Below are 27,169 nucleotides of genomic sequence, written 5' to 3' on the forward strand. Positions count from 1 at the left end.
TGTTCTGATGCTGCTTTTCTCATTGCTGCTCCTGAATTTACTTTCATTTTGTAAGAAGTATGACTGATTCTAGCAAGAAGCCAAGGATTCAAAGTTTATAAGAAAACTTTGCAGTAGATAAAACTTTGGTCTCTCTATGTGTATGCAATGTTGAGTTCTGGAACTTAGCTATTTCACCTTGGTCAGGTAAAGAAAATATAGTATATACAGTTTTGAATTTGAGGCGGGGGGGGGGGGGGAAGATTGGCAATAGGATGTACAGTAATTTTTGATGGTTAAATGATAGGCCAGCTTAGTTCCTAAAATCAACACCGTGAAGTACTGCATGTCAAACTGACTCTAAAAAATCGTGTTCTCAAACTGCTACAAAACAAAAAAAAAAAAAAAAACCAACAGCACTAGCCTGTTTACAAGAAAATAAGATAAATTCACCTCACCTAGTTTATATATATATATATATATATATATATATATTTAGTATTTATGTCTACAGAATCCATATCTGAAAACTTTTAAAAAGCCACAAACAGTATCTCTATATGTAAGGATGTAAGTCAGCTGCAGCCTTGGGCACATCGTGACGTGCCTATGGTTGGAAGTGTACTAATGCTTGGAATGCTGCACCATCTGCAACAGGCAACATGGGCTTCTTCCTTTCCCCAGCGATTAGACGGCGGGGGCTGAATGCGTGGCACCTGGCCGACAATGGATTAAGCAGCTAGAGACACACACAGAGCCCTTCAGCGAAGATACTGCACCGTCTGCATCCCTGACGCTTTATCAGCCCCCAGCACTCAACTGCTCTGCGCAGCAGCAGCGCTTCCTCCTTACCACTGGATCTGTGTAATGGAGGGGAGCAGCCGCCGCCAGCTGGTACATTGCGAGCGAGAATCCTTTGCTAGCCTGGTAGCTCCCTCCCCGCACACCTCCTCCCCCGGGGGGTAGAGAAGTTGCCTCGTCTCCGCGGACGTGAATCCCCTCCGCTCCGAGAGGGGACCGGGGCTGTTGGGTTGGGAATTGCCACCTCGCGAAAGTTTCTAGGCAGGAAGCTGGCTCCATGCAACTTACTGGGGCGGAGAGAGGAGGAGGAGGAGGGGGAAAGGAAAAAAAAAAAAAAAGAGAGAGAGAAAAAGTTTCGCTCACTTAGCCGAGCCCCTCCCTGCGAGGAGGGGAGCGAGATAGAGATGCTGCTACTTGCAACAGGCTGCTCTGGTAGCAGCGGCAGCCTGAGCAACACGTCCCCAGGAGACTAGCAGGAGCAGCACGTGATGTGTCTACTTATCAGGGTGAGAGGGAGCGAGGCGCAGCAGCCTGTGTGTGTGTGTGTGTGTGTGTGTGGTGCGTGCGTGCGCGCGCGCCGGGGGGGGAGAAGGGGTGTGTGTGTGTGTGTGTGTGTGTGTCGGTGCGCGCGGGGGAGGGAGGGGCGCGCCCGCGGAGCACCGCTCCGGAGGTGGAGGGGTCCCTAACTGTGCCCATCTTCCTCCCTTCAGGGAGAAGAGGAGGGAGGGAAGTTACTGTGGAGTTGATGAACTTTGCACATCCACAGAAACGCCATTTTGATTCCTTTTTCCGGAACAACTTTGCGTCTCTCTCTCTTTTTTTTTTTCCTCCTCCCCCCTCCCTCTCCTCTCCTCTCCTCTCTCGGCAAGCCCATCATCAGTTCATCATCACCCCCATCATGTCTCGACGCAAACAGCCCAGCCCCAGCAAAATCGAGCGTAAGTACGGTCAGCCCTTTCCTACCTATGCTCTGAACTCAGTTACAAAGAAGCAGCAGCAGTGGCTAAGTATGAGGGTCTTTTTTTTTTAAGGGGGGGACTTTTTTTGGGGGGGGCGCAGTGGGGGGCTTAGGAAGTTGCGATTATTTTGTTAAAGGGAAAAGTTTGGTTTGTTTTTTTTAAGTAATTAACTTTTTAAAAATTGAGACTTCGGTGGTGGTTTTTTTTTTAAAGTTTCCTTTTAAAAAAAAAGTTTGGCTGGCAGTGGTGGAGATGATGAGTTTGTGCAGCCTCCCTCTTCCCTTCCACCCCAGCCCCCGCTCCTCCCTCCTGTGTCCTCTCTTTCCTTTGCTCTGCCCCCCCCCCGCCCCTTCCCTGTTGCAGACTCTACCAACCACCAGCAGCACCACCAGCAGCAGCAGCGTTTTGCCTGCAGCAGGACCTGATGCTCATCCATATTAAACCGTCTGAGCTCAGGAATCTGGCCAGATCATCTCCCCCTCCTGCTGCAAAGTTTATTTTTAACCAGCAACCACCACAATTTGGATGCGGCTGCGAGGAAGAAACATCTTTTAATCCAGTTCGCTCCTTCCCCCTAAACTATTAGACCCCTTTTTCCCGTAGTTTTTTTCCCCATTTTTATCCCCCCCCCGTTTTTTTTAGGGGGGAGTTGGATTAAAAAAAGTTGAGATGAAGACGCCTCTCTCAAGGTAGAAAACGTTTTATTCTGTACATCTGTTTGCTAACTTTTCGCCTTGTTTCTTTGGTGAATCGAAGCATCCATGTGTGTCTTTAATTTGCACTTTGATACCTCTCTCTTCTCAACCCCCTCCGCCCTTGGGAGGGAGGTGGGGACCTTGCATGGTCATGTGTGTCCTTTCCCCTTCCTGGCCTTTATATTTGTTGTGGTAAAGTTACAAACTCTCTCACAGCAGCTTCTTTTAAAATAAGTATCTGGAGTTTTCACGCTTACTTAAAAAAAAAAAAAAAAAGGAGTGTTGTGTTTGTATTTCTCTTTTCTTTACTCTGCCATTGTGCTGTGGCAGAGGCACATCTGTGTGTGTGTGTGTGTGTGTGTGTGTGTGAGAGAGAGAGATGTGGATTATAGGAGGAAAGAAACACACACATCGTCACGAGTACAGGAAGGAGCCTGGGCAGCATCCGAAATAGGGGAAATAGTTCAGATCATATTACTTTTGCCAGTTCTTTTAAAACGGGTTATATTGGCTAATCCTTCCCTTGCTGGACCAGATCTTGCATAGTTGTCCTCTTCCTCCTTCGCGCTCCAACTTTTATCCATTGCTCGGGTTGCAGTTTTGTGTGTGGGAAGGGCGTTAATAACTTACGTTTTAAGATCTCTCGGAACAAGGACTTCTTTTTGTAAAGCAAAGTTTTTTTTTTCTCCCTCTTCTCTGCCCCCCATGTTGATGTGGACTAGTCAAGACTCGTCTCTTAGGAAACTGCGACCTTAATCGTTGCTAAGAAGCAGGGGAGAGGTTTTTTCCCTCTTCTCTCTTCTGTTGATCAGCATATTTTCTCTCTGTGGCTAAGTGGGAGTTGCGATGAGGATGCAGATCCTCCTCCTTTAGGTTTGGTGGTTTCTAATACAAGAACCTGATTCCTTTCCCCCGCACTTTTCCCCCCTTCAGTGTAACAAATAATTAGGCTGCGCTTGGCACCATGTCCAGAGTGGGACTTGTTACACTCTGTAATATGGGTGGCTGGGACGGAGAAGCAGCAGTGGGAAGCGTGGCTGTGTTCTGTAACTCAGCTTCAGTTTTCTAGAGTGCAACATCGTGCTCCCGAGACAGACGCATCTTGTTGTCGGGCAGAGTAGGGTAGCCGGAGCCGGAGACTAGTTGGAGATGCTTAAACTTCTTAGAGAAGGGAGGGGAGTTAGGGACTGGAGGGTGGTGGATTGAACTTTGTCATGTCGTTGATAAGTTTCCTCTAGCTCCCCCTTCCCTCCCCCCCCCCTTTTTTTTTTTTTTTTACCTCTGAGTTACATTATCTTTCTGTGCTCTGCAATGCATCTTTGATGGGTTATAAAAGAGGAGGAGAGTATTTCTCCTTGCTCAGCAGATTTGTCCTCCCCTGCTCCTTACTGGGTAGAAGACAGAACACAAGCCCAGATCCGGATGAGCAGTTCACATTCCATTACGAAATTCTACACGGCTTCAGAGCCACCAGCAGCAGCACCATCAGTGCTCACTCACACAGTTTCTTTTTGGGAGATGGGTGGGGTGGAAAGAGAGCCCTTAAAAAAAAAAAGTGCATATCTGTTTGATTTGTGGATTATTACTATCCAAATGAGCTCTTCCTCTGCAATGTATTTTAGGCTGGATTGAATCATTTAGAAAAATCAATAGAAAAGTTGGGGCTTGTTTGTTTTTTTTGCTCCGAGGATGGGTGATAACTGAAAGGAGCAAAGAGATGCTTTAATCCTGTGAGCAGTCTATTGAAGTGATTTCTGAAAAAAGCCAAAGTAGATCTTAACTTTCACCATCTTTATTTTGCATGTCTTGTACTTTAGATAAGAACAAGTCTGGTTGTGTGTTTCTGTTAAATTTAGTTTCTCAGCTGATATCTTAATGTGACTTGGAATAAGGTGTGAGAGAGAACATTTTGGTTTTTATATATTTCTTTTCAGCCCTTTTTCTTTATACCCTAGATTCAATTATTGTGCGTTTTAAAACAAGTAATTGCATTTTAACAACTACAGTAGGAGTTGTCAAAGACATAATTTGGCCTGCCACCTCTGAAGTTTATAGTGGAAACCTATTATAAGGTTGAAGTTCTGTGTTGAGACCTAGTATTTTGAAGCACATAAAATATGTTACCACAGTTCCCTTTTTCCACAGAGTTTTTGGGTGTGTGAGAGAGGGATGCAGTCAGTGACTCATGCTCAGGCCAACCATATTTGCTTTAGGTTTTAATTTTCCCTTTGAAGACTTAGAGGTATATTCTCTTGGTGTGCCTGTATAATGCTCATTAGCATTAATGGGAGTTAGGTACATCCATGGGAGAATAGTCCCCTTTGTGTGTTAGAAACTCAGAAACAGCATGGATCCCTCATCCAATCAGTCAGGTTACCACAACACTTCTTTTCACCATTCAGCTAGAAACACACCTCATCGTGTCCTTACTTGGTACATGCAGTTCGTCTGATCTTGATGTTTTTTTTTCTCTCTCTGATTATGTATTCACATTTAGAACTTGACTGATATCTTGTAGCTTTAAAAAAAATCCGCATTTAGGCACAGTTTTGTACACTTTTCTTTACAAGCTTATTTTCATAGGAAAGCAGTTTTTGTAATTGTCATCTCTTCAGTTTGCCAATCAATAATGATTTTCTTTAGTCATTAATGTATCTATCCTTTAACACTCCTCCCACATGATTACTTATAGAAACTTCTTTATTCTTGCAATTGGCTACTTGTGTTTTTAGTATTAAAACAAAATATAACACATGCTTTAAAACCTAGTTTCTCAAGCTAAGCTGTCTTTTTCTTCACAGTTTGAAGTTTCATTTAGTAGCAGATTTCAGTATAGTTGAGCGTCTCAGTTTGACTCAGCTGGTACAGGTGGTGCATCCATTCCTAACTGTTTACATCATTCAGTGACCTTTTGGTCATATGGTCTTTATTTTGGATTTGAGGGTCAGGAGATCCCTGAAGTTTCAGGACTGAAAAAGCCGAATGTCCATTGTGTGTCAGTAGTAATTTTAATAAGCTCCTTTTAATACCCAGCGTGAACACAACATCCTACAAAAACGTCTGTTTTATTTTTTGCAGTGCTTTTGTTTTTTACCTTAAACATTTTGTCATTTGTTTGGATTAATGATATATAGTACATTCACAACTGCACCATGAGTTTGCTGTCCTTTAGCTAGTGAAAACTCTGTTAATTAGAAACAAAGCTGGCCTGTCAGAATTCTTCTTGAAATAAAAATTAATCTTGTACTTGCATTGTGTAGATTAAAAAAATAGAGAGAGAAATCCCTTTTGGTTATATTCATTATCCCTTGTAAAAGTAGGTGGTGCTTAGAAGGTCATAGGATAAGTGTTGCTAAGCAGCTAAACAGAAGGATGCTAAAATTAACCCAAGTGTATTTGTAAGGGATTCCATTTTTTTAAGTTTGTAAATAAATTTTTAGTTTACTTACAGTGGCACTTTTTTAAGTGTCAAACAAAGAATTTGGAGTGAATTCTTAGAAAAATATTTAGACATGAGTGAATTTACTCACATAAGTAGCCCATTAAAACTACTCGTGAATAAACTCACTCTTGCACCTAAGTTTTTGCAGGATTGGGCCCTTGATTTGTGCCCTTTACAAATGTCCTTGAAGAGTTATCTGTTGTTCATTGCTCTGTGAGCAACTGATGTATGTTGGATAGCAGCCTGTGCAGACAGACTTGGAAAAAGCAGCACCAAAGGTTCTGCAGCAACAAGCAGAATATAAGTACATTCTGTTTCGATTAATACGGTTACAGAGCTTTTTTCTGGGCAGAAAATCCTCTTTAATTTTTTGATGACTGATAACTAAAAGTGTATCTGTTATTGATTTACAGATTTAAAACATGAAATCAATCACATGAAATCTTTTTTCTTTAATGATAGGCAAGATTTTAATTGAAAAGAGAGAAATATATTACCAGACCGTTATTATGAATACATGTCATGATCCACAGTGTCAGTGAGAATGTGACAATAAGGTTTTGTTCCTATCTGATAATCATTCAATTCTCTTAGAGGAGATTGGCAGTACTATTTTAAGTTCTGCTGAAAGTAGTGAGGATGACTGCCTTCCACATCTGTTACTCTTTCACCTCCTTTCTAAATTCAAACAAAATGGTTCCTAGTTTGCATTATCACCAATGTTCTTCCTTCCTTCCCCAGACCCCCATTACAGCTTTAGAATGCATTTCAGGAGAGCAAACTGAAGCTTTGAAAAGGACCGCCGTTTGTTTGCCCTGCATTCTTTTAATATAATTTTAATTATGACCAGGGTATTCATATGTCCTGCAACCTTGCCAAGAAATGTCTTGGGAGATCACATATGGAATTGGGGAGAGGAAGAGAGTGTTCGCTTCAAGGAAACAATGGGAATAGCCAATTTCTTATTGTTGGCTGGGAGATCTGATTTGTTAGATGCTGATGCTGGAAATTAAAATGGACTCTTCTGAGCACTGTAAGAGGTATAGATTTAATTTCTCATATCTTAGTTAAAACAGTAGTTACAATGATTATGGTTCAGTCACCATGTATAAAGATATTATGGGTGAAAATATTCCTTTAAGGAGGGTGGAATCCAGGCTAACTAGAAATCCCACTCTCCCACCTTTCACTTTTGATGATGTGCTGAAAAGTTTGATACACTTTCCAAGGAAAAAACAGAATTTTGCATGGCTTTGCCCAGTTAGTTAGTAGCGTTTAATTACTAATGAAAATAGATGGGTTGGGCTGGGAGGTATCGTGCTGTGGGATACATCCCAACAGGAGTTGTTGGAGATTTGACTTCCTTTGTTCTTCCAGTGCAGAAATCTGATGATGGTACATCTTTGATGCAAACCAGTCATTAGCTTTTCCCACCTTAAGAGTTCTTTCAAACCCATACTGGCCATCAATCTGTTTCATATAGTGATACTTAAGGTAGTACATACATGATTTGAGAGGCTACAACTCTTAAGGCAGAACTAAAGCATCCTGGTCTTTTGTTTTTGTGCTTACATGAATGATTAACTGCTTTGAAGCTAATATTAGTATTGCTTTCCTGTGAAATAAAAAGTCCAGTTCACTGGCAGTTTGAAAAGATTTTCTGGTTTTCAGACTCCTGTAGCAGTGCAAATGGTTCAGAATAAACTAGCCTGAAAGGGGCGAAAGATGTGTGGGCCAGATTCTGCTCTCAGTTAAACTAGTGTAAAATTGGCACAGCTCTGTTGGGCCAGTGGAGTTAGTCAGGAGTTACCCTGATGTAACAGAACAGAAGCTGGACCTCTGTTTCCTCTAGCAGTCTGGCAGCATTCTGGTGAATCTTGCTTTTAATGGTACTTCAGCCTTCAGTTGGCCTGCCTACCAATCAGTAAAGTAGTTGCCTGTGAATAGGTACTTTAGACAAAAGAAGTAGGTGATGGGTGGAGATTGTTTATTCAGTGTGAGTCAAACAAGTAATGCTAGGAGTATTTGAAAGCCTCTGTGAAGTCCTAAAGACAGAGCAGCTGAATAGTTTAACTAGGATTCACCTGCCGACTCCCCCAGTTCCATCAGGGTGGTACTAACAGGGCGGAGGAAAGCTATTGGAAAACTCGGCAGACATAGTTAGACTTGTATACTAAAATACGCACTCTGAGGGTTGTTAGATTAAGACCTTTAAATCCTCTGATTAATCCTCCCCCCCAATGTTTGTATTACCATCGGTTTTTGTCATGGAAGAATATTGAATACTGTGTTTGAATTTCACTACTTAAATGTTAGCATAAGGTCTTAAGCTATGTCTGCACTACCACTTATGTTGGTATAACTTCTTATGTCGCTCGGGGAGTGTGAAAAAAACACCCCTTGAGTGACATAAGTTACACAGACATAAGTGCCAGTGTGGACAGAGCTGTGTCGACGGGAGAGCTTCTCCTTCTGATATAGCTAGCGCCTCTCATAGAGGGTTTTATTATGCTGACAGGAGAGCTCTCTGCTGTCACCATAGAGCGGCTACATGAGTGATCTTACAGCAGCACAGCTGCATCGGTACAGCTGTGTCGCTGTAAGCTGTCTCCAGCGTAGCCATGGCCATGACATGTAGTGCGAGAGAGCTTTTAGCTAACATTGGTGGATTACTTGGATTTTATTTGAGTCCTTTCATCACATCAGTTTTGAGGAAGATGTGAGACCTCCATATCTTTCTGGAGGCTTGACATCTGTCAATCAGATCACATTTTTCTAGAAAATCCAATTATAAACAGAAAACAAATGTGTTTGGAACAAGAAGAATATTCTTTTAATAAGCTTTTAGGTAAATTTTTCATAAGCTTCTAAGTCACTAACTCCAATTGATTTTGGAAAGGGGACTTAGATGCCTCAGTGATTTAGGTGCTTTTGAAAATTTTACCCTGGGTCTTTTAAAACTATTCCTGATGGGCATGAGTGACATGCCAACATGGTGCAAAAAAAAAAAAACAACCCACTGTATAATGCCATTATAATGAGTTGTAGTACTTGTTTTAATTTGATAAGGTTTATATGCATCAAGTTCTACAAACTTCTGTCTGCTTTTTGTGCTTATTTTCTAACTGGTTCTGTACACGCATTTTTCTTCAGCCTGTACGAAAGCAAAAATCAACTTGTATATTCTGCAAAGAGTGGATAGGCTTCATCATTTATCTTTTGAAGCTGAAAGATGAATGAACTTTGATAGCCAGTTTTTAATTAGTTTATTTAGGTATTTGATTCCTTTTTTTTTAAAGACGAGGGAAACCAAGCATAAAATCCTAAAAAGGCAGATAGTCTTTGTTTTTATCATTTGTATTTGTTTAGCTTTTTTTAATGAGGACAATATTTAGGATCTCTTCATCTTATATGTGACATAAGTGTTCAGAAGCTTGAGGTTGTATACCGTACAGCAATTCATATCAATATTTTATGCATGTTATAGCAGTAAACTTTCTCTATGTATAGGCTGTTGTTTCCATACTTCCATTTTTAACCCCCTATTTTATAGCTCAGCCATAGAGATTTACATTGGGTTAGTCCTAGCAAACAAGATAGTTCCTTTATTTCCTTTTGAGGGTGGGAGGAATTAATTTAGACATAATTTTCACAGTTGTCAGATTTGGTTGGGGGGAAGCAGGAAGGAATTTACTAAAATTAGGTGGTTTTTATTTTTTAATCTTAGAAAAAAAAGCTTGTCTTGACATAAAGAAGTCATTATGATGCCTAATTGCTTTTAGTGTTTTGAAAACCTGAGAAGCAGCCAAGATATTAATGGCCCTATGCTGTTCTGCATCCATGTGTGCAACTCACTCTGATGTCAGCCATATACTGCCGCATTTCACTATGCACTTTTAATGTGGTTGCCATGTGTAAGTCATGTGCTGTTACAGCTTTTTTCCCCCAACAGTTGTGTTATCCCATATTCTTTTTACTATAGTAATTTGTGTCACAGCGTGAATGTTTCACCATAGTTCATAAAACTTCTTTTGGCTTGTTTAAATGAGGATACTAAATTACAGTAAGAATAATTGAATGCTATAGAAGTTAGAGGTTGAAAAGGCCTAATGGATTATCAAGATCTTCCATTTGCAAATGTAGGTTACATACCCCAGATCTGGAGTATAAGTGAAATGAAGGGTAGTGAGTTCTTTTCTGTGTAGATGTAATTTACACTTTATACTATTTGAAACTAATGATCTATTTCTCTTTGTCAAGAGAATATTTTAATAGCTCAAGATAGCATTTGTTTTTTCTTAATGAGATGGCCCAAATAGGTGTCAGTATGACTTCCAAAGTTGTCCTGGCAGTTTCTGGTAACTAATCCCACAACTGCTTTCATGGCAGATGAGTAACTTTCCTACCCTGTAAGGTCCCATGGCAATGTTTGAAACAGTAAAAGTGTTAAACCCACTATCCTTATCCTGTTGCAATTTAGGTAATTCTATGCACCAATTTCTATGGTTTTGTAACTGAGCAGCACTCCTGTTTAAGTCATTGGAAACTCTGCTCCATTTAAGAACTGCAGAATTTGGCCCATTCTGTCTACTTAAACTCCCAACTCCCTTCAGTTTTGTGGATGAAACTTTTTCTTTCCTTTCTCACCTTTATTACTATTTTTTAATTATTAAAAAGCCAAACTGTTCTGTAGCTTTGCCGTGGAAAGAGTGACTACTGTGCTGTCCCTAATTAGAGGTTGAATTTCAGCAGTGGGTGAAGTGATCCATATGTCATAGTCATAGTGTATGCCTAGTAGTTCAGAAGAAAGCCATGCACTGCAGGAGGGAACCAGCAGAATCTGTAGACACTGCAACCCTATTAACTGCAATTCAGGCAGTTCTCAAGCTCTGCTTGCAAAGCTGGTGAAATTTGTAAGCTCTTTAAGTCTAGTAGCTCTGGATTTTTCATGGTTCCTTTTCTGCCTTGAGGGGAAAAAAGCTAAGGTGACTCATCTTAAATGCTCAAAAATAAGAAAATGAAAATTAAGGTTCTCACAGAAACATTAAGTGGGCCATACGTTGTCTGTGATTTTTTTTTTTTTTTTTTTTTTTTAAATTCCTGTGTTGCTTTGATGTGCTTAGGTTACTGCATATTATACATTTATCAATATATTACACAAGGGACAAACTCCTGGCTCCATTGAAGTCAATGGCAAAACTTATTGACTTTAGTGGGACTAGGATTTCATGCAGTGTGGCCAACTTTAACTTTTAAATTTCCTGGCTTCTGAGCTTTTAAATCTGGAATATCAATAGTGTGTTAAATATCTTCTTGGCATTTAAATACATACTTACTTGGTATATAAAATCTACAAAATTTTAGAAGCTTGTTGGATAAAAGGCTATAAAAGTTCAGGGGCAGATAACACCCTCCTAGAGGAAACAAAAAAAAATCTCATGGGAGTAGGTTGGGTATGATAACTCCACAAGGTTTCCTTTGTCAAGTAATCTCTCCTAGCATTGTTGGACATGGTGGCAGTGATGGCGTCATGCGTACCTCTCCCCCTGATAGCCGTGGGTACCGTATGCCTCCATGCTACCTCCAGAATGTCTTTCACCATTCTGGTTCCCTGGCAGTGGAGTTCCATGCACAGCTGTCCCTAGAACACACTTCTGCAACCCAAAAGCTGCATTATTCTTCCAGTGGGTTCCCTGTGGAGATGGTAAGGAGAGTGTATCCCAAAGGTCCAGCCTTCCCTGCAGAAAGAATCAGAGATGCACATGGAGGATCCTTCCTGTATGGATGGATCTAAGGGGCTTGTTTTGGGCCAGAGTTTTTATTTCCAGTATTAAGTAGCTCTTAGTCCAAATTCTTCAGGGTATGGGTTCTGAATCCACCATTTGTATGCAATTGAAAACTAGTAGTCAGCTGGTAATATTCAGCACATACAGTACTCTCACAGTCAGCTATACTGTTGATGTTGTGTGTCCATATAGAATGTTGAGTGACCTCTCGATGAAGCATTTGCTGTTGCCTGATCTGACCTGGCTTTCTGGAAGCTGCTCTCTTGCATGTACTGCCTGACTCATTTCACTTAGAGTAAATGTTTCCATGTCTGTGCTCATTGTGCTTCCTTTTTAAAATGTATAGTAAAAAGTCTTTGGACCAAAAATAGTTTGTTCATGATGGATGGGAAGAACATAACCTGTACCTTTCACGTGTTCAGTAATAGTTCCTAGCAAGCAGTTTGAATACAAAAGCTCCTTGCATAAACACTAACTAGTATTCGATTATTTAGAGAGAGAGAGAGTCAAATGTTCTGAATAGTCCAGATGACCAATGCAAATGAATGTAATATTTGTGATAACTTATGTTTATCTCAATAACAGCCAGAATAATCCAGAAATGAGTTGATCAGTCTAATAGTTCCCAGTATGTAGATGTAGACATAGCAAAAAATATCACCAAAATTGGTTCTGTCACCTTATTGGCAGACTCAGCTAAGAAGTCAGCAATTTAATGGATTAATTGAAGGACAGCATAGATACTGAACAACTATTTGCTAAAATACCCCCATCCTATTATTTTTGTTTAACCCATCCTTTCTTCCTCTTCTACCTCTGCCAACTTGTTTATCTCCTCCACCTCTTATATAGTAATTCCTAGATTATAAATTTTGGGGGTCAGGGACTGTCAGACATTTACCATGTTTGTCCAGTGTCTAGCACAGTGTGGACCTGATCTGGTAGTCACTATTGCAATATGAATCTTTAATAATAAATTTCCTCTTATCCCTAAAGGTGGTTCTTTGCTTGTACTACTACCATCCAGGCTTCTGTATATAAACAGAGGACTTTGGTTGCAGGGCTGCCAATTGGGTACTTCTCATGAATACTTTGTTCACACATAAAAGCAAAAAATGCTGATTATCTATGGAGTGGCATCAGTAAATATACATAATTCAATCTATAGGTTGATGATTTATATTATTTTATTTTTTAGGTTTTGCAGTGAGTATACTCCTAAAAATTCAGTGCATATTTTAAAACTTCACTACACATCCATCTACTATTTTAGTTGGTTTGTTTTAGGCTCTGATGTAAACATGCCAAGTGTTAAGATCCTGAAATGTGGAGGTTTGAGGAAGAAATTGGGAATAGAGCAATGTGCTGTTCCTTCAATAATCACTTTGTTGGCACAGGGCAGAATTCTACTAAAATATTCACTCTTCCATTCAAAATCTATTCTAACTTTAATTCCTTAGGATACATCAGTAATAATTCACATTTAAGATTTTTTTTTAAAAAGAATGCCAGCTAGGATGTATATCATCTGAGCTGGTTTATAAAGTGTGGAAGCATATCGAGTAATGGACATCACTAGAAACGGACATTCTAGAGCAATGAGGGGATTAGGGGAGGCCAGTGGGGGATCCTTGGGGTTGGCAGTGGGTGCCCGGGGCACCAAAATACAGCTATACATTATTTTTATTATTGAATCTGTAAATTTAAAAAACACAAAACAAAACCCCTACATAAATAAATTACAAAGATTTGGACAGGTGCATATTTATTTGTTTTTCTTAAAGTTAATTATGTATTTTAGGAAAATTTATCAGAGTAGCCACCAGCAAGAGTTGATGGCTGCACACCAAAAATACTGTGAGAACCTATGCCCTAGAGAAGGCTCCATTTTAATCAGGTTACCTTGATTAAATCAAACCAAAGGTAATGCATGCGGGCCTAAGTAATAACTAGTTGAGTTTCAGAACTTGAGGGTTCCGTTGTGTATGGGTCTCTTCCAGCCAGATGAAGTTCAGTGTTAGGAGAGCAGAAATAAGCTGGTGTCAGCTACTTGCCCACGATGCATAGCAAGTAGAGGTCAAACACTTATAAGGCCAATGATGCTATGACTTGTTAAGAATGCATGCAGCAGGTTTCTTTTCAAAATATCTTTTGAAAAACTGTAACACACATTGGTGTCACATATGCATCTTCTTTAGCGTTAGCAAATGGATGCATCCCATCAAATTGGACTGTTGAGCATGTTTAGTCATGTTTCTGTAATAAGCTCTGAGAACAGGAATGGGTTTTGCCCTGCTGAGCTTCATGAAGACTTTAATGACTTTGACTGGCTTGTTCTAGAAACTCTTTCTTATGTTTGTATCAGCCCCTTTCAGTTATGGTCCTGGGGCTGGAGAAAGAGGTTGAGAGTTGTGTATGTCTATTACACATTTCTTCTTTAAGTAATGTTCAATAGTTTTATTAATCTCAGTGTAACATGTAATCATTTTAATGTTTGTTTTGTATTTTTAATCTTTACTACAAGTAAAATTGTTATATAGGTGGCTCTCTTCCTGACATCTCAAGGTGTTAGGCATATTGTGTGTGATGTGCAACACAAATATTTGCATTACGGGTACTCCTCTTAGCCCAGATAAACTAGGAGTCGGGCTTTGCTCTGTGTGTGTTGGTTATCTTCTTTAACTCACATCAATGCCGAAAAAGCCATTTCAGAGCCCAAGATCAGTTTGGAAGCAAGACCATTTTGAAAGAAATTGTTCATTAACATGTTAGGAATTTAGTGTGTCAAAGAGATTTTTTTTTTTTTTTGGGGGGGGGGGGGGGGGAGAGAGGGAGGATTAATGATACCTTTTTGCATGTGTCAGCCCTTAATCGTACAGACATTTAAATATGTGCATAACTTTATTCATATGAGTAGTTCCATTAAAGTCAATCAAACTACTCATGGGTAAAGTTAAATGAAGTTTGTCAGGACTGGGGCCTACTTTTCCTTTTCAAAAACTGTTATTTTTGATAAGAGCCAGAATCTGCATCCCATACTCAGTGTGCCTTGTACTTATTTACACAGTGAAGCCACTGAAACTAGGTGAGTAAACACTACTCTGCTTGAGAAAGGGCTGCAGAATGTGATCCATTGGGAGGTGGCTTTGAAGAAACACTGGAATAAACATGGCTATGTACTTTAAAAATATGTTAAATTAGAGAGCTAAAGTATACAAAAACTCAAATGCATTATACAATATCTAAGCAAAAATCATGTAATATTTCAACAGCTCACACGTTTTTTATTTTGCACATAATTTATTAAACATGACATACTGGGCCTGGGTTGCAGAAACAGAGTGCAGGCTGAAGAGTGTAAACAAAGGTGCCTTAAAGATAATTTTTTCACTCCCTTGATCCTGATACAGTTCAGTGCAGGGTTATCCCCCCTTTCTATGTGTGTTGATTGCAGATGATCACCAGGAGCCAAAAATGAGCTAAGGATTGACTTGACTCTCTCTTCTAGCCACACCCTTTCTTCCCTGCAGTGCCGATAGTAGGGGAAGGAGGAATACTATTAGAGTACCTACAATGTCTGTGCATTACTGAGGATCTCCTTTACATTTATGTGACCTCCCCTGGTCTGGTTAAGTCAGCTTTGTCGTGCCCTAGCTGCCCCAGAGAATGCATGTGTTGCCATGTAGTTAACAAAAAAGATACCCAACCAATAAGTTAGGTGTGGTGGATTTTCATTTAAAGGTGACATGTCATAAGGAAAACCTGGGCCTTAGACATCTGGCAAGAAAATACAGTTGTTTCAAGTATGATAGCCAAAACTTGGGGTTAACATTTTGATTGCATCTGATCTGAGGCTGGGAATGAAAGCTAGCTTTCTACTTCAAAAAGAACAAGAGTCCTGTAGCACCTTAACGATTAACCAATTTCTGCAGGCATAAGCTTTCGTGGGCTGCAACCCACTTCGTCAGTTTGCAGCCCACGAAAGCTTATGCCTGCAGAAATTGGTTAGTCTTTAAGGTGCTACATGCCTCCCATTGTTTTTGCTGTATACAGACTAACACGGCTACCCCCTGGAACTTTCTACTTCAGTTTCCTTGGAAAGGCTGCCAGTGACCACCTCGCTCCACCCTGTCGACGTAGGCTGAGGAGGTGGGGGACGGGACAGGAGGGAGCATCACCAGAAAGGCAGAGAGACTTGGCTCTTGGCCATAAGCAGGAGCAGCAACAGCTGCCTTCACAGACCCACGAGCCAGTCACTGATGTCAGCATAGCCAACACTCCTTAAACTGTTAGGGGAAGGAGAATGATTGGGTGGGAAATGTACAGTGGAAACAAAGAGCAAGACCAGAGGTTGTCTTTTTGTTTGTTCTATTCTTATGGGAGAATTTATTCTCCAGGGAGAGAGGATGGCTCAGGGTATTAGTTATTAAGATGTGGTGAAGCTTTTTACCTTGTACGTTGCCATTTCAAATCCTGTACAGGGGGGTAATGAAGTCAAGTGATTGCTACCAGATAGCTGTTTGACCTTTTTGAGATGTGGTCCACAACGCAAAATTCCCCCTATAATTGGCACTCGGTAGAGGGGTCTGAATTGAATATATATGAGAAGTGAATTACCTTCTCATCTATCCTGGGAGTAATTTTTCCAGTTCAGGGCTGAGCCATGTTGGCAGAGGGTATCTCTTCAGTCTCCTGGCTCTCAGTCCAGCAGTTTTCACAAGAAGACTAAATTAGCAGAGTGAAGTGCTGCCATCACAATGCTCAGTATAATAATAATGTTCTGGGATGCTGTTTACCATACGATGAATGACAAATATATCATAGACATTCCTTGGGATTTTGTCATGGCCTTCTCTCACACTGAAACTTTTGTTAAGACTCAGGCTAATTTGACAAATAGGAATAGCACTTTGTATATCCAGCCAGAAATCTTGCAAGTACATCATAAACTTCAGTACCTTCCCTGTCCCAATAGCCTTATGAGGTAGAATAAGTACTAACCCCATTTTTGCAAATGGAAAAGTGGCACAGAGATGCTCCCAGTACTGTTCCTGAATCAGTAGATCATGCTTCCTGTCTAGGAAGATGAACACACACAACTTGTTCATAGACAACCATCATTTAATAGATGGCATATAGGTATTAATGGCACTGTGAAATATAGTCATTGCTAGTATCTTGGATCTAGCTTCCAACTGATGCGTGGTGGAACATTGCAAATTTATTTCCATTTAAAAATTAGTTTTTGTGCTTGTGAAAGGAGACAGGTTGACAACAGTGGACCCTTCTCACCACTATCACAAAAGCCTGAGTAAATGAATGGACTTTTAAGCCACCCCATGATCTGAAATCTTACAGACTCTGGCCTCTCTTGGATTAATGAGGGAAAGAAGTTTCAGAGTTAATGGACCTCTACTGAAAAAGCCAATCTAACAGCTGCACTTGCTGTTCAGATGTAGGGACTTTGAGTGAGCATGCACCAGCTGACTTAATGCACTGATGCACAGTGCACAAGAATGGAGTCAGCACAACTGTCCAAGTCTGGGGGAAAAAAAGATACAGAGATGCATGCCCATATTGAACATATGTTATCCTAGACTGCATCACTGAAACCACTGTAGGAAACAGAGACTGCTGTTTGGTATTTTTATTTAATATCTATTACATTAGTAACTAGAGGCTGCGATCAGGATTGGAACTCCCTTGGGCTAGGTGGTACAGAAATACATACTAAAGCACTGCGCTTGTCCCAAAGACTTTACAGTTTCAAACTGAAAAGCAGAAGTGACAAAACAGAACACTCCAGGATGGAGCCAGATAACCTAGATGATAGTGCGATAGGTCATCTTTGGTCTTCTCTAGACGAGGATTTAAAGGTATGTTGCTAGAACATGTTAGCTAACTTTCTAACAAACACTTTTAAAAGTCTGGAGGAGACAAGGCACACTGCTTTTGACAGCTGCTAAAGGGATTGAGTTAAAAGTTAGGTGGAGGCAATGGTTTTCTTTGATCAGTTGACACCTGTTAAAATTACAACTTGCTTTGTCTACGCCTGGATTTTAACATATGTTAAAATATACCTTTTTTCCTAATGAAGACAAGTCCACTGACAGAGGTCAAGGAATGCTAAGGACTCAAGCTACAGCCAGGGTTCTCTCTCCACCATCTTCTCAATAAACTAGACCCACCCACCTCTTGTAACACTTTGTAACACTAAGACAAACAGACAGAATTAAGGACCCACCCACCCCCTCATGTATTATGTAATTTATGGACAGCCTTTTAACATCAGGATATGGATAATTGATCAAGGGCCCAATGACTGCTCATTTGAGTGATTCCTGAACCCTGCCCTCCCTCTGAGAGGTAATGTTAATTTCCAAGAGCAATGTACCCAGTATCCCCCCTCCCCCACTTGATTTTTTTCTCCTCAGATGGCAGCCTGAAGCTCCCCAAGCACAACTAGAACCCTACTGAATGAAACTTGGCCAAACACAATAGGCATTTATCCTGTCCAGCAGTGGTGGTGCCCCTGTGGACACTGGCTAGATCCATGTGATACTGGCTTCAGAAAGTTAGAAAACTCATCAAAGCCTAGAAATACTTGAGTGTTTGTAGGTGATGGAAGCCAGGATTCATCATTCTACTGAGGTATAAAAATTTAGCAGAGGAATTGCACTGAGCTGCTTTAAAACAAACAAACAAAAAAGGTTTATTGATTTAACTGTTCTACTCCCATCCCCTTATGTTTATAATCTCCCAACCTATTTGAATATTTGAGGTCTCTGGGGCAGGCCTGTCTCTCTGTTCTGTAAGGCAGTTAGCACACTTTTGGATTGGTACAAATAAGAAAGCTGAAAAGTTTTCCAAAGGAAATTATTTTACTTTTTACACTATCCAAAGTAACCCCATTTATTTTTATAGACCCCATCCCTGGAAGGATACCAAAATGCTTTACAACTGTACAGGTATATTGTGCTTCTGAAATGCAGCCACCTTTAGAATGGAAGGTGAGGGGAGAAGGCCAGGCCAGGTCACCAGGAGGAAACCCCTTTCCTTATGAAAAGTGGTCTGCACTCTATAATGTTGACATAAACCAGAAGAGGAACCTTGGCTTGTAAAGTTTCATCTGAACCCATGTGCCACATCCTGCATGATACTCAGTTTGCCTTAGATTGATAAAAAGACTGTCTTGCTAAAGTTCGACATTTAGCTGTAAATAGCACCAATTTTATGTCAGTGTCCGAGTCCCTTGAGTAGTAAAAGTAGCTTTACTGGGTGTTAGAAAATAGTTACTTTTAAAAATAGAATCCTGTTTTTTTTACCCTGGATGCTACTCCTGTATTCAGCTTGTTGAGTATAATAACTCCTGTATTCAGTTTTTTAATGTTACAGGTGTTTTATAGATGTTCTTTTAAAAGAAACAGAATTGGGTCCCGGTTATGATGATGGTGTTGCACTGCTTTAGAATGGAGGCTGAATTTTCATTGCATCTCTGTGTAAAACCATTTTGATAGCCCAGCATTTAGAGTACAAGCTATGTCTGTTAAATGAAAGAAGGGATCAGCTAAATGCTGTAAAGTTTTCATTTTAGGGGATCCTCTTCAGTTGTCCAACCGTGCTTGTGGGTATGACTCAGGAATTTATTTTCTTCTTGCATTCAGGTTTAGTCTTAAGGAATACTGGGAATACTTTGTGTATTTGCTGTCCTGAGCATCATATAGCTCACATGAGGGCTAACGAATTGAGCTCGGAACTAGCCTGGATTTAGACCGTGGACTTGACTTCTGCTTTCACATGCGTAACAGTCAGTTGAGTTCTAGGATGTGTAAAACAATGTGAAAGCAGACTCTGGCTATGTGTGTACACAACAGGGCACATTTACTTTTCCTGAGTCAGAATTGTTTTGCTAACTACATTATTCTCAAAGTATGTAACTTAGACAACATACCATTATCAAGGTATGTAACTTAGACAACAAGATGTTTTTATGTTTATCAAACAGCGGCAACTCACGAGACAAGAACATACCTGTATGGCCAAATCTTGGCATTCTACCCGAGTAGAATGCTGAGCATTGAGTGTCTTTGTTGAGGGGCTGTCGGAGAAGGATGATCCCTTCTTCCCCTTACTGTCCAAGTTCCAAAATCACCCTACCAAAGTTACTTCAACTCATCAACTGCAGTAGCTTTCCAGCCATGCTGCTGTCACTTGGGATGGGCCATGGAATCCACACTGCTGTGCATCCCAATTGTTCCTTGTAGCAAAGGGAGCTTCTGCTAAACTGTGCTCTGTGGTGTATGTTTGTACCACCCTGTGGGAGGTTGGGGCACCCAAAGTCATGTCCTGTGCAAAGGAACCAGATTTGTTCTGCTATTGGGACATGGACCTTTGCAAGCATGGAGTTGGGGGGTGTTTTGCCACGTCATGCAGGTACAGTGCACCCTGTTTATAAGGTGCTTTGTTAAACCTTTGATATAAACCATCTGTATTCTGACTTGCAAGTCCATTAAAGTTAATTGCAGATTTCCTCTTCAACTTCCACCAGTTCGGTAGGTTTTTCTTACCATCTAATGCTGGTGGCACAATGAAAGAAAGGTAGACATATTAGTGAAAGGCTTTTATATGGGTTCACTACTTCTTCCTCTGCCCTTCTATTTGAGACAAACTGTGATACTTGCCTTCTAAACTGCTATTTCCCACAACTTCTTCACCAGTCAGAAGTGAATACTCGGCAGGATATGTGACTACAAAAATGCTGATGAAATAAGCCAGAATCATAGAGGCACTTTTACACTTTGGAAAAATTCTAAATGGATTTCTCTGGGTGACAGTTATGTTTTGTGGTTCTCGAAGATACCTTTTCCTTATCTTTTATACTTAGGTTGTAAGGAGGGATGAAATAGCTTTCTTTCTCTATTTTGATAACTGGGAAGTCCATAGTGATGAATTAGTGACCTCCGTATTCCTATGACATCACTGTCTGACTGTTGTATGAATACAGCTGAGAGCCCTCCCTCATCCCACTTCTCCCTGCCTTCAATCACCACCACCACCACTCTCCAGATACAAATCTCTTTGACGCTAGCAGGTGGAATACAGAAGTTTTATTGCTGTTGTAAATTGCTTTTTTAAGTAGTCTTGTCTTTTCTTTTAAGTTTGTGTCCATGTGACAGTCTCTTTAAATTACATGCAAGTCTTTTTACCATAAAAGGTTTCACAAGGACATCTTTTTTTGTTTAACTACCAAAGATTGTGGTCCAAGCTTTGTTTTGGCTACACAAGAGTAAATCTGGAGTAACTTCATTCAAGTTAGTTACTCCGAGTTATCTGTATAACCAAGAGCAGAATTTTGTCCTCTATATCTTGTTTAAAAGCATTCATTTAAATAATTTCTAACAGTAACTCGTAAGGGTGTAGCATATATTTGAGCAACTGTTGCACATCAAAGGTCATGTTATAAATTGCATGGCTTGAGGTGTGCTAAAAGCCAAGTAACCACCTGAATACAAAAGTGCAATAATTCTCTTGGAAATGTGCTGCCTGGATTGTGGGCAGGTTAAATGTAATAATAAAACATTGAATACAGAGAAATATGGAAGCCTGCAAATTATTGACATAGACTATTGGTGATATAATAATCTGTCATAAAAGTTTGTTTCCAAATTTCTAAAAGTTATTTTATAACTACTTAGGGCAAGAGGGTGTAAAACCTGAAAACTCACAGTAAAATCTAAACCTCCATCCAAAACACACCACCTTTTATGTAGATAGTGAGGCTGTCTGTCTGTAGGTACTCAACAGTCTTCTGTAGCATGTCCACTACAGTGATTTAGTACACAGGAGTGAGTTAGGAAGGAGTTCTGTCCAAAACTCTTTCCATGGCATCTGTGAAATTTAAGTGGAATCTTCACCACTCTTCCATTATGTGAGGGTTGGTTGGTTAGTTTTTTGTTTGCTTCAGTAATTTTTTACATCTGTGATACAAGCAGCAATGACAAGTAGATATGCAGAAGATTTTTTTTAAATACTGTGCTTTTTCTGTAGCTAACATTTTGAGATGAATGGAAGTTGAAGCTACTGTTGCATCCAGTGTGAAACCAGCAACGATGTATGTGCGAGATTTTTTGTTTTGTTTTTCTTTCCCTGTGAAAACAGACTTTATATGTGAAGGATAAGCTGCTTCATAGATGCATAATTAAATGCCAGTTCATTTCAGACATCTTAACATGGACAATATTTTGTTTTGGATCATGTTATTTTTGTATAAACCAGGCATAGTTTCATAAAGTACAGGCAGTAGTTTCTCCCTTTTCCCACCACCACTAACATTGAGAATTAGACTCTTTTGCCAGGTGAGTAAACAGACTCAATTCCTTAAAACCAGTTCAGCACTAGGAGGCCTACATTTGCATTCCAGAATACAAAGACGTAAAGACAAAATTTGTTTAGCACCATCTGTGTGAGCATTTATACCTTTACTTACCTGTTCAAATTTTTTTAATATTAAAAATAGACATTTCTGTTAAGAACGATCAGTAAGAACTGCTTTTTTGGCTTCACTGTTTCCTTCATAAGTTAAATTGATTATTTAGTGTTTGCCTTTTTTCCTGAGTTGCGGAGCATTGATTTCCCAAGAATTAAATTTCATTTCTATGGAATGCTCAGTTTCACATGTGCGTTTTCAAATTTGGAGACAGTATGTACTAGGGGTTAGAGCAAAGGTCTGGGAGTCTGGAAACCTGGGTTGTTTTGATGACTGTTGTTGGCTTGCGGTGTAGCCTTGGGCAAATTGCCTAACTTCTGTGCCTGAAGCCTGATCTCCACACAGTTTTGTGGAACTATCAGGGTTGTGTGTGATTTATTTATTTATTAACTGATATAGAAGCATAAGCACCTTCATCCCGGTAATACTGCTTCCACATGAGAGTAATTGTACAGCTTTATTTATTACAGTATAGTTAAAGTGATGTAACTTTTCTGCATACACAAGGCTTAGTTTCCCTCTTTGTAAAATGTGGATGATCCTTTATAAAGCACTTTGCACCAGAGCAAATGCACTCTACAAGTGCAAAATTATTAGTCGTAGCAGCAGTAATTTTGTATGGTTTCAGGACTTTGTATTTGATGAGAGGCTAGTGTGAAAAGAACTTGGAAATCGGCTCTCAGAAAGGAAAAGGACAAGCTAACCTTGGCACCTGGGGCCTGGCTATTGTGCTTCAGAAAGGAAGTGAAACATGTTGAGTTCCCTGACATGATATTCTCACAGAAGATGGAGGAAGTTGCTACAGTTGAAGCTATAATTCTGGATCTCTTCTTGCTTGGTTTAGGGGGTGGGGTAGAGAAGGAGGGTTACACAAAGTTTAAAAAAAAAAGTCAGCCACACGCAAAGTTAGATAAGTTGCTGACAACTGTTAATGGTCATTGTTCGGGAGGGAGGGACTGTAGAACAGAGAATGTTTCCTCTGCTGGCTGTTTATGAAGACAAAGGTAATGAGGGAAGGCAGCAGGGGAGTGATGGAGGAGAGAATGGCTGCTTCTCTCTCTCTCTCTCTCTCTAGTTGCTGACTAAACAGTTCTGTCAGCTGGCAGTCGACACAGCCTGAGGATTTGAGATAGCTCCTGGAGGGTGGGGATGGTTACAGGGGGGAAGGGCTGGGAGTGCTTCAACAGCAACTGCTGCTTAGTTCAGAGAAGTTTTTTAAACCTGAAGAATACTAATGGTGATGACTTTCCTTGGAGTTTATATTGTGTGTGCATGTGTGTTTGTCATTTTCATTTGCCGAACATTTAAGTGATGGCTTTTAAAAGAAGAAACTAAGGGTTTGTCTACACAGGAGATTTTTCCAGTTATGCTGATTTGATTAAACAGATATAACTCCGCATCTGGCCACTATCATTCCAGAATAAGAGTAGCTTTTTGGGGTTTTAGTTTAAGCTAAACTGCAAAAAGGCACTCTAATTCTGAAACAAGATTGCCCTTTTAAAGCAGTGATACAGTTCTAGCCACCCCTTAATTCTAAAGGACCCTTCTTGGATTTGTAGGAGGAAATAGTTCTCTGTCAAGGCTGTGATATGATGTGTGCAATGTTGTAGCCGTGTCGGTCTCAGGATATTAGAGAGACAAGGTGGGTGAGGTAATCTCTTTTATGGACCAAGTTCTGTTGATGAGAGAGGCAAGTTTTTGAGCTACATAGAGCTTTTCTTCAGGCCTGGGAAGAAGGGCTATGTGTTAGCTTGAAACCTTGTGTCTCTCACCAACAGAAGCTGGTCCAATAAAAGGTATTCCCTCACCCACCTTGTCTCTCTAAGGTTATGATGTGGCAGAGCTAGAGGCATTTCAGTGATCATTCTAAAGTGCCACAGAACTCTCGTTGTTTAAGAGAACACTATTTTTCATAAAGATGACTGTCGGAAGCATGTCATAAGGATGGACTAACATCCTCGAGTTGTTTCTGCTCTGTCATGTGCTTGCTTTCTTTGTTTGGTAACTGTAAGTAAAGGATGGGTAAATGTGAATCACTTTATACCACTTACCTCCTCTTCCTTATGACTCTGCAGCGAGAGGGAGTGGGTCTCTGTCTTGACAGGTGAAAAGGGAGTGTTTCAGTTGTTTGAGTTCAATGGACTTAGCTTAACACAATAGAAGAAGCCCTCAATGCTCGTTAAGATGCAGGCTACATTGATAGCCGAGTTAGCTGGCCAGGCACAGCTTCAGATGCGTTCCCCTCTACATCCTAAGAGGTGTTAAGAGGGCTTTTTAGTCCTATTAAGCCACCTAGGTGATTGAAAAGCGCACACCCATTTTGCCAATCAAGACAGAGCCAAGAGACTGGAGTTACTCCAGTGCTATCTAGTAATAAAGCACCAGTGTTCCTAATGTTATGGTTGCTATTATTTGCTGTTGTGGATTTTAAATCTTTTTTCTTATCTGCCAAAGGAAATTCCTCATGCATCAAGAAATAGGAATGTGTTCCCAAAGAACTGTCAAGTTTTGTAGAAATTTTTCTGTGAGATGTGGAAACCTGTATAACTCCACATAGTTTTACTTCATTTCACCTTTACACTACGCTCATCACTTCAGCACAGTTCTCAAAATTGGTGAATTTTGTTTGCCATCCTTCTGAGTTTAAGAGAGTGATAGTTTGTACGCAGGAGTTAAACGGTGGTAATTTCATAGTACTTTGCATTCCTGTGTTGAAAGACATGCTGGCAGTTGGATTTTAGTTCCCTGTTGATCTAGACTAATTAGGTGTTTGCCACTTGGTGTGGAGATGCTATAAAATACATAAGTGATTGTAGCACTTAACTGCATAATTACTAGTTTATTTATTCCACAGTCCCCTGTTCTCTTTAAACACTGAAATAGTTTACCCTGCATAAAAAAATAAAATTAAATCCTTAAAAAAAAAAAAAAAAAAAAGAGGTAGCACATGTTTCTTAAGAGGATTTTAGGATTCACATTTTTATTGAATCTTATAAGCACACCATGTTTGCTTTTACCTATCACAAAAGGGGAGAAAAATCCATTGGGGGAAGAAAATCAATCTGTTGTAAAACTGGTCATAGTTTTAGCAGTTGTTCTGTAAGGTGAAACACTTGTTTGTGTGCATTACGTATATATCTACAAAATAGCCATGATAGTCAAATGGGCCATTATTCTTCAAAAATTGAATTCTTCTGAAATCAGAGTTGCACCCCATTTCTCCTACTACTTGTACACTTGGCTGTGGGGCCTGATTTTCAGAAATATTGAGCACCCATAGCTCCAGCTGACATTGCTGCAAGCCCTTCTGAAAATTAGGCGTGTAGTGTGTTGGATGGAAAGCAATGTAGGCCTAGGTAAACAATTTTAAAAAAATATTTTGACGTTGGTAAAACATCAGTGAGTGCTTTTTCAAGGTGAATACTTTAATTTTGTTGAGTAAGATCAGTTAAATAGTTTGTCTGGTGCATGAGATGTCAGGCAATTAAAAAATAATTGTTAAGTTATCTATGAAAAGAGAGTTTGTCACTGAACTGGGAAACTGGTTTGACCTTCTTAGCCTTATGAGCTTGTCTGTGGTTTCCAGCCAAAGGCTCTCACTTTGAGAGAGCCTCACTTTTAGTGCTGAACTATTTTTTGACGCACTGAATGAATGCAATATGTTAACACTCCTGTAAGTCCCAGAATTGCTTGGCTGCCCCTTGCCCTGCCTGCCTCATACTGGCTGAAAAGGTACCATTGTTTGCTCTGCAAACAGTGGGTGATGTTTGTCTCCAAGGTGACTGTGGTTCTATTGCAGCCGTTCAGTACAAAAAAAAAAGTTGGTTTTAAGCACCTGAGAGCATCCTGCTCTGACAAAAGGACAACGGGGGAAGAAAAGAGACAGGGTAGTGAGTTGTTTTCTTGTAGAGCTGTTGGGTGTAAAAAGATAGAAATGTGGTTATTTTGAAGAAGTAACATGCAACATATCAATAAGCTAAAACCAAGCGTGGTGATGTATATTTCGTAGCATGAACACAATATGTTAATAAAACCAAAATTGTAGAGATAAGCCTGTCAAAATCCTTAAATTATTTATCATTGTATTTTAAAAGACACATTTTTAAAGTGTTTGAGTGAGGATAAGCACTTTACGAGAAGGCCCTAGTTCACTAACATATGCTCATGCAGCTGCTGAAATGTTAAATGTAGTTTGTTTGAGCCAAAATAATATTGTTCTCCTTTCCTATGAAATATATTAAGAATCTTTAAAAAAAAAAAAAAAAAAAAAAAAGAAAAGAAAAAAGAAATAGAAAAAGAAGTTTGGAAGATTTTGTTAAAACAGGAATGTATAAAACTTCCAACAGAAAAACTGAAAGAAGGAATTTAATAATTCTGTTAAGCTTTTCTGGACATGTAGATGTTTTCAAAATATCTACATTTTGTTAAATTATGCATCCCACAGAAAGTAGGTCATAGTAACCAATACTTGATTTTCCTTTTTTCTTTTGTGTTCTAGAAAACAAACATAATCATTACTTTTTTATAGAATTTTGAGTATAAGTCCCTCTGTATCAGCGACCAACTCTCTCAAACAATTAAAGAGAAGAGATTCAAAGCTCTTGTTCTTTTTCATTTATTTTTTTCCATCTGTTTACTGATAGTTGTATTTGGACTGTGAAAAAATGTAGTTAAAAAGTAAAATGTGTGCACTTTTTTTTTAATTGGTCATGGATGCTGTTAGCAGAACTTTGCCTTTTTTTTCTCCCCTATCAGGTTTAGTACAGTTCATACGCAGGTTTCAGTAAACATTAACCACTTTTATCAGGGCTCATAGCATGCTGTATGGTTAGCAAAGAGTATGTGCCTAGAGAGACAGATGAAATGAACAAGTCCAAGGTCAAAAGGATGGTAGAATTTTCTGTATTTTAACAAGAGGCAGAGATGACTACCATTTGTGAAAAGGGCAGGTTTGTGTGAAAAAGCAGGTTTTTCTCCTTAATCTTTCATTGAAATGAAAATGTTCACGTTTAATGTGAAAG

General features: G+C 39.7%; 1 protein-coding gene across 7 annotated transcripts in view; it reads left to right on the forward strand.

The window, feature by feature from the left end:
• The first annotated feature begins 820 nt into the window (after nt 1–820).
• The window catches only part of RREB1 (ras responsive element binding protein 1), a 145,492-nt gene continuing 119,143 nt past the window's right edge, over nt 821–27,169 (forward strand). For 4 of the 7 annotated variants that reach the window (XM_067562632.1, XM_067562635.1, XM_067562633.1 and 1 more), the window contains exons 1-2: nt 840–873; nt 1,491–1,718. In XM_067562632.1, the coding sequence (XP_067418733.1) occupies nt 1,526–1,718 (193 nt within the window). In that variant the 5' untranslated portion in view covers nt 840–873; nt 1,491–1,525. Of the gene's footprint in view, nt 1,287–1,490; nt 1,719–27,169 lie in introns of those variants that run through there. The other 3 variants (XM_067562638.1, XM_067562637.1, XM_067562639.1) reach the window with 3 other exon arrangements.

Source organism: Emydura macquarii, unplaced genomic scaffold (assembly GCF_026122565.2).
Source record: "Emydura macquarii macquarii isolate MOO-44397 ecotype Brisbane River unplaced genomic scaffold, CSIRO-AGI_Emac_v2 contig_2452, whole genome shotgun sequence".
NCBI classification, from domain to species: domain Eukaryota; kingdom Metazoa; phylum Chordata; order Testudines; family Chelidae; genus Emydura; species Emydura macquarii.